Below are 7,500 nucleotides of genomic sequence, written 5' to 3' on the forward strand. Positions count from 1 at the left end.
GAGATACACACACACACACACGAGCAGAGAGAGAGAGAGAGAGAGAGAGAGAGAGGGAGAGAGAGAGAGAGAGCGCAGAAGCTTTAATGGGATTGGCTGAGATTATATGAGCAGGTGCTGGAGCAGCACACATTCTAAAGAGAAACTGAAAGAGCGACAGTAAACTACTAATATTCACAATCAATCAATCAATCAATCAATCAATATGAGCAGTAAAATAAAGCTAAATGAAACGGTTAATTCAGCCCAAACTCAATCGTAACAAACCTGTTTGAGTTTCTGCTGTTGAACACAAAATGAGTTATTTAGAGAAATGTTGGAAACACTGATGTGCGTATGGGAGAGCATTAACTGTGGAAATCAGCTGTTGTTTTCTGACTCTTTAAAAAAGATCTCCAAACTGTGTCCAACAACAGAGAAACTCATCCAGCACCTGAGGGAGAGTACACCGTGAGTAAACGCATAACCCATAACTCCATAACCCGCACTAGTGTCTGTTTTCATGTGCTCATATATTAGTTACTAGTGCGTATTCATTGGTGTCTTTTAAAAAGTTACTATTCATTCATTCATTCATTCAATGTAGACTGTATCAAAGCAGCTTCACATAGAAGACTATACTGAACTGGAACAGTGTAGTTCAGTCCAGTTCAGTGTGGTTTAATAATCACTACTGAGAGTCCAGACACTGAAGAGCAAATCCATCCATGCGCAGCGCTACAGATCCTGAACCATGCGAGCCAGTGGAGACAGCGGCGAGAGAAAAACTTCACCAATTGGTGAAAGTGAAGAATTGAAAAAGCTGGAGAGAAACCAGACTCAGGGCATCACCATTTCTCCTCTGGCCAAGCGTCTTGAGCAGAGCTGCAGTCCAGGCGCCGCAGGCTGGAAGCTGGACCTCAGCATTAAGACACCAGTGCTTCCATTAGACACAGCTCCATTTATTGGAGACTAGTACTCATTAATCAGAAACAGATACTTATTTGAATAGCGACGAGTCGAGTAACTACTCTGTTGAAACTAACACATTTAAAATGTTCCCCTGGATTTCTGTGGGATGTCACTGAGATATGAGCAGGGCCAGACGGAATCTGCGGAGAATCTGGGTAGAAAGCTGTGGAATTATTTTGGGAGTATCAGAACTAAAACCTTAATATGTGAAATAAAAAAATGTTATCATTTACCCTGTATTTAATATTTAAAATACAAATCCAACTAGATCCACTTTATTTGGTAAACAAACCCTGCTGAAAAATCCAGCTTAAACCAGCCTAGGCTGGTTGGCTGGTTTTAGCTGGTCAACCAGCCTGGTTTAGAGGGGTTTTGGCCATTTCCAGGCGGGTTTCCAGCCATTTCCAGCCTGGTCTTAGCTGGTCAGGCTGGGAGATGACCAGCTAAAACCAACTTGACCAGCCTAGTCAAGCTGGGAGCCCAGCCAAAACCAGCTATATCCAGCTTAAACCAGGCTGGTCAAGCTGGTTTTAGCTGAATTTGGCTGGTCATTTTCCAGCCTGACCAGCTAAGACCAGGCTGGAAATGGCTGGAAACCAGCCTGGAAATTGCCAAAACCCCTCTAAAACCAGGCTGATCAACCAGCTAAAACCAGCCAACCAGCCTAGGCTGGTTTAAACTGGATTTTTCAGCAGGGTAAGCAAGTCTAAAAGTCAGAGAATATGACTGCACACCCTGCACTGCACATACAGAGGAACATTCTCACATTAGTCAATAATATTACTGAAATTAATTTAAAAACTGAATAAATATAGACTTACACACATTTACTCCAGTAAATAAACAGAATCAATGATGGGCTGAACATCTGCTGAAATCTGCGCGCGCACACTCCGTGTGGGCCTGGATATGAGCTATTCAGTTTTGATTGTATTCCAGCTTGCACTAGAACATATTTACATGCTAGTTAATCACACTTATTAATGAATGAATGAACCTAATAAATAAGAACTAATGAGTAAGCACTAGTATATTTTTCATAAGCACTAGTACTGATGGATGAGTAACATGAGAATAGACAGCACGGGTTACTCATGACATGTCGATCAATACGGCTTGCCGTTGTAAATGGTAATTTTTTAGGTGAACTTACACTTTAAACAGCAGCAGTGAAACAAATCAACACATTTCTCCAACAATAATCACAAACACCTCGTGTTTTTGTGTATTAAAGTGTGAGAATATAATTTCTGGCGTTTGATTATATCAACAGTAGTAGGCTAATACTAGCCATCACCATGACAACAGTCCATCAACACACACACACACACACAGGAAATCCACACTGAAGGAACAAATAATCCGGTCAGAAGTTATGGATGTTACCTCTGGAAGTACTTTTGTTTGTTTGTTTGTATACAGCCCCAGCTGTGTTTAAGTGTAATTAATAGATGTAAACAGATTCGGAACAAAGCGAGTTGTGAACGCGCTGCTCGTGCGCGCCCCCTTCAGGCGGTACATAAATCTCTGACAGGAACTAGAACTCATTTACTGTTAGTCAAGAGGATCAGGAACAGCTGATATCTCCAACACTGGGTGTGTGTGTCTGTGTGTGTGTTCTCATTAAACACAGTGTCTCATTAAACAGTGTCTGTGTCGTGTGTGTTAGTTACAAATCACTGAAAAATGCGCACAACTATTAGCTATTAACAACACACACACACACACACACTCGAGCCTCACGGAGACGCGACGCTAAATCACTAATATTGCTAATAAACACGTAATATGAATAACACAGAGATGAGCAGAGGACACTTACAGTTATTAGACATCATCACTCACTCCTCCATCATCATCTTCAGCTGCAGTCGCGCCCGGACACGGAGGAAATCCCGCGGGACTCACCGCATCAATCCCGCATTAGATCCACATTAAATGCGGTTTAAACTCCGGATGGACGTGTTTGTGCGGTAGCGAGTGTGTGTGTGATGCTCAGTGTGGACTCTTTCCGGGGTCACAGCGACTTCCCGCGCATATAAAAGACCCCAAATCACGGATCGGGACTCGAGCCCGCATAAACACGGAGAGTCGAACCCACGAGCTCCTGTGTGTAACACAACACTAACACACCGCGACATCAAACACTAATGACTCAAATCTGCCTCATTAATAATTCATACAGTTTACAAACAAACTCACCTGACAGATCTGCAGCTCTCATCAGTCCTCACACCTGAAACTACAACAGACCCGGCGTGGAAACACACGCGCGCGCGCACGCAAGCACGCACACACACACACACCTATGTTTATTAAGCTATATGCAAATGAGCACAACTCTTTATAAATAATGAGTTTTCAAATAAGTAAGCAGTAGATCTGTATACCAAGAACAGGTTTATTGATCTATAAGCAGAGCTCTGTCCACTCTACAGGTGTCTGATGAAGGCACTTGAAGAAGAGATTCAGACAATATCAAGAATAAAACTCTAAATCACCACGAAGTAAAAGCATATAAAGTCTGGGGGAGTTAAAATATAGATATACATATAAACACTGAAAATCATCTGCTGACACACACACACACACACACAGCATAAGCCAGAGTCCTGATCTGATGGAGCGGCATCTGATCACATGACCGAGGGTAAATAACAACACATGAGGACACGAGCGCTGCTTCAGACATCAACACACGCTAAACACACACCACTCAGATAAAGGAGGACATGAGAAGGGTCTGAGTGCTCAATACTTACACTCTGATGTGGAGTCAATAAGAGGAAGTCAGCGTAGGAACTTCCTGTAAACACTCTGACTCTCTTTATTCTGTTATTGGGGGCGGGGCTAGTATGACCAGCCAATGGCAGACAGGGGAGATTATAGAGTCATTATAGTGAAGCGCTTCAGCAAACATGATGCTGATGTGTGTGTGTGTGTGTGTGTGTGTGTGTGTGTGTTGAGAGTCTACAGCAGCTGGAATGCAGTGATTTCTGAACGATTGCATAGAAAACATCTGTGGAAATACGGCGTCGTCACATTCACAGCTCCGCACGTTCCCTTTCTGAGCGTCCAGCGGCGAGACTTTAGAACTGAACCCATCCGGATCCAGAGCGAGAGTCCTGAGCAGACCTGACACACACACACACACATACACACACCTTTACTATTTAAACTCCAGTCGTGTGTGTGTGTGTGTGTGTGTGTGTGTGTGTGTGTGTGTGTGTGTGTGATCTGGCTTCATGTGTTCTGGTGAATGTAAACATCCTCAATGCTTTGGCAACACTCATGTAACGTCTGTCATCAAATGAAGCGAGCTGAACTCACCCACACCATCACACATGAACAATACACTGAATTAATCTTCCATTAGCGGCGTTTATAACGATAATCATTATCAATAACAGTCTAATAATAATAGAGATGTTGTGTGTTTCTGTTCCTGCTCTCTGTTGTTTATTTCTCGTGTATTGCACGTGTCACTCAGCTGAGGATGCAGGTGGAGATAGTTTACACATGAGTGAAATGCTTTGAGGACACTGAAGACTAGAACCTGAAAACACAGAGATACAGACGCAGAGGTGTAGAGATAGAGACAGGTGGAGGGATAGATAGATGAAGAGGAAAACAGATAGATGAGTGGATGGATGAAGGGATGAATAGATACAAAGATAGATGGATGAATAGACAGACAGACAGACGGATGGACGGATGGATTATCGTCCAATTTCTAATCTACCTTTCATACCTAAATTCCAGGAAAGTATTGTTGCTGCCCGACTCCAGTCTTCTCTAGTTGATAATAATGTCTCGGACTCTTTTCAATCTGGTTTTCTGCTCCTCCACAATACCGAGACTGCACTTGTAAAGGTAGTGATGATCTATTGCTTTGTCTATATTACTGCTTCTCGACCTCAGCTCTGCCTTTGATACGGTCTCTCGTGATTCCCTCCTCCACGTGTCTCTGATCTGGGTGTTTCTGGTACTGCTCTCTCATGGTTCTCTTCATATCTCTCAGATAGACACTTCTTCATCTCTGTTATGGGTTTTCAGTCGTCTGCTGTCCCCCTGAAGCGAGGTGTTCCCCAGGGTTCTGTTCTAGGCCCACTATTGTTCTCAATATACCTGATCCCTCTTGGTCTGCAAGGTCACGGTCTACACTGTCATCTTTATGCTGACGATACTCAACTTTACTCTGTATGTACACTACCTCATCCGCCCACATTGACCATATCTCTGCTTGTGTGAGGGATATTAATGATCGGCTCACCTCAAACTCCCTGAAACTCAACATGGACAAACTGAGACGATGTTTATTGGCCTCCAGCACTTACCAGCAGTATTTCCACCAGTTTCTCCTGTGAGATTGCTGGCTCGGTCATTAAAACATCTCCTTCTGTAAGAAATGTAGGAGTAATCTTCGACTCCACACTCTCTTTTCAGTCTCAGATTAAATCCGTCACTAAATCTGCATTCTTTCACTTACGTCGCATTTCCCACCGCGTCCCTTCATCAGTAGCAGGATGCTGAGACTGTCATCCCTGCATTTGTCTCGTCACGCATCGACTACTGTAATGCTCTTTTCATCAGTCTGCCTGCCGGCCTCATCTCCAGATTACAGGATATTCAAGACTCTACAGCTAGAATACTCACTCATACTCATACCAAACGTTCTGCTCACATAACCCCAGTCTCGTATGATCTCCACTGGCTCCCGGTTGCATACCGCATTAAACTCATAATTCTCCTCCTTCATTTAGATCCCTAAACAGCCTAGCACCCTCCAATCTCTGCGACATGCTTGTCCTCTACACCCCGACTCGCTCTTTACGGTCCGCTGGTCTTCTCACTGTCCCTCAGTACGTCCTCTCCTCAATGGGGGCAGATCATTTAGTGTTATTGCACCCAAACTCTGGAACTCTCCTCCACGCTCACTCCGCTCTGCTAATAACATCTCTGATTGCAGATCCTGACTAAACACGCACTTATCTTCTGAACGCTTCACTTCTGATCTGCCAAACGGACCGCTTCATCTGATCCCCCTCCCCTCTGCTCATTGTCTCTCAGGTCTTGTTTGTGTAACTCCAGTGTGTTATATTTGACTTCATGTGTGTTTGTTTATCTTTTTGTTGTGTTCCTTGTAAAGTGTCCTTGAGCTCTGGAAAGGCGCTTTATAAATAAACATTATTATTATTATAGATGATGGATGGATGAATAGACGGATGATGGATAGATGGATTTACGGACAGATAGATGGATAGTGTGTGCGTGCATGTGTGTGTGTGTGTGTGTGTGTGTGTTTTACTGACCCAGATCCTGCAGAAGTGAAATCACCCCACATGTCCTGAGAGGGTGGAGCCACAATTGGGGCGGAGTCTCCAAAGTCTAGTAGTGTGCCTGTAATGGGAGGAGCACAATGTTAGCCACGCCCACCAAAGGGGTTTGCACCAACTGAGTTTCCACCCAAAGCTGGACTTCAGCTGCTCACACCAGTGTATGTGTGTGTGCGGAATTCTGGCGTGCGGCGCTGGGCAAGGGGGCGGGATTAAACAAGATGATCAGACATTAATAAAGCGAGCGCCTGCTCCATGCTTTACATTTCTGTCCAGACAGCTCATGTTCTGATCCTCCATTGGTCTCACGCAGTCTAGTGATGCAAGTTCGCAGGTCAGAGTTCACCAAGCTTCAACTCTGCACCGCGGCGACCTGCGAAACTCAACACATGACCCTGCGCTACTGACGCATTCGCGTGTGTATGAGTGAAGACTATGGGGAGGAAAGCCCAGTGTGAACACAGCAGCAGCGCTTTAGCCAATGAGGAGACAGAAGAGCAGCACCTGATCAGTGTGGAGCGCAGCCACGTCTCTGTGCGGTGTGTGTGTGTGAGCAGTGTGTGTGTGTGAGCAGTGTGTGAGCAGTGTGTGTGTGTGAGCAGCGTGTGTGTGTGTGTGTGTGTGTGTGTGAGCAGTGTGATGTACATGATGCGAGTACTGATCTGTGCTGTGTGTGTGTGTGTGTGTGAGCAGTGTGTGTGTGTGTGTGTGAGCAGCGTGTGTGTGTGTGTGTGTGTGTGTGTGTGTGTGTGTGAGCAGTGTGATGTACATGATGTGAGTGCTGACCTGTGCTGGGTGGAGCGGGCGCTGTGGTGGTGGTGGTGTGTGCTGCGGGTGGAGGAAGCACAGCTCCAGCTTTCCCTGCGGGTGGAGGAGGAAGAAGACCAGCAGCAGCTCGAGAGCGCAGCGGACCACCAGACTCCTTCTTCTTCATGTTCTGACAGACAGACGATGATGATGATGATGATGAAGACTGATCACTATACTGTACATCAGGATTGTGTTCATATGTCCAGAGAATCAGCACTGTGCGTGTGTGTGCGTGTGTGTGCGTGTGTGTGTGTGTGTGTGATGATCAGCTCTCCTCACCCCTATGTTGATCTTGATGGTTTGACCCTCTTTGAAGCCCAGGTCCAGTTTGGGCACCGAGTCCTGCACGGCCTCCTGACGGGCCAGATCACTCTCCTGCTTCACCCACCTGCGGGCAACACAC

General features: G+C 45.3%; 2 protein-coding genes across 10 annotated transcripts in view; both read right to left on the minus strand.

The window, feature by feature from the left end:
• Positions 1-3,229, minus strand: part of crocc (ciliary rootlet coiled-coil, rootletin) — a 31,773-nt gene extending 28,544 nt beyond the window's left edge. For 5 of the 8 annotated variants that reach the window (XM_073936840.1, XM_073936838.1, XM_073936836.1 and 2 more), the window contains exon 1: positions 3,154-3,229. The gene's annotated coding sequence lies outside the window, so the exon portion shown is untranslated. Of the gene's footprint in view, positions 1-2,773; positions 2,910-3,153 lie in introns of those variants that run through there. The other 3 variants (XM_073936839.1, XM_073936837.1, XM_073936845.1) reach the window with 1 other exon arrangement.
• A 103-nt stretch (positions 3,230-3,332) lies between these two features.
• Positions 3,333-7,500, minus strand: part of necap2 (NECAP endocytosis associated 2) — a 5,423-nt gene continuing 1,255 nt past the window's right edge. The window contains exons 5-8 of one of the 2 annotated variants that reach the window (NM_001243164.1): positions 7,377-7,485; positions 7,074-7,224; positions 6,264-6,351; positions 3,333-4,086 (exon numbers count right to left, since the gene is read on the minus strand). In NM_001243164.1, the coding sequence (NP_001230093.1) occupies positions 4,041-4,086; positions 6,264-6,351; positions 7,074-7,224; positions 7,377-7,485 (394 nt within the window). In that variant the 3' untranslated portion in view covers positions 3,333-4,040. The remainder of the gene's footprint in view (positions 4,087-6,263; positions 6,352-7,073; positions 7,225-7,376; positions 7,486-7,500) is intronic. The other variant, XM_068216289.1, reaches the window with a different exon arrangement.

The sequence above is a fragment of the Danio rerio genome, chromosome 22 (genome assembly GCF_049306965.1).
Source record: "Danio rerio strain Tuebingen ecotype United States chromosome 22, GRCz12tu, whole genome shotgun sequence".
NCBI classification, from domain to species: Eukaryota; Metazoa; Chordata; class Actinopteri; order Cypriniformes; family Danionidae; genus Danio; species Danio rerio.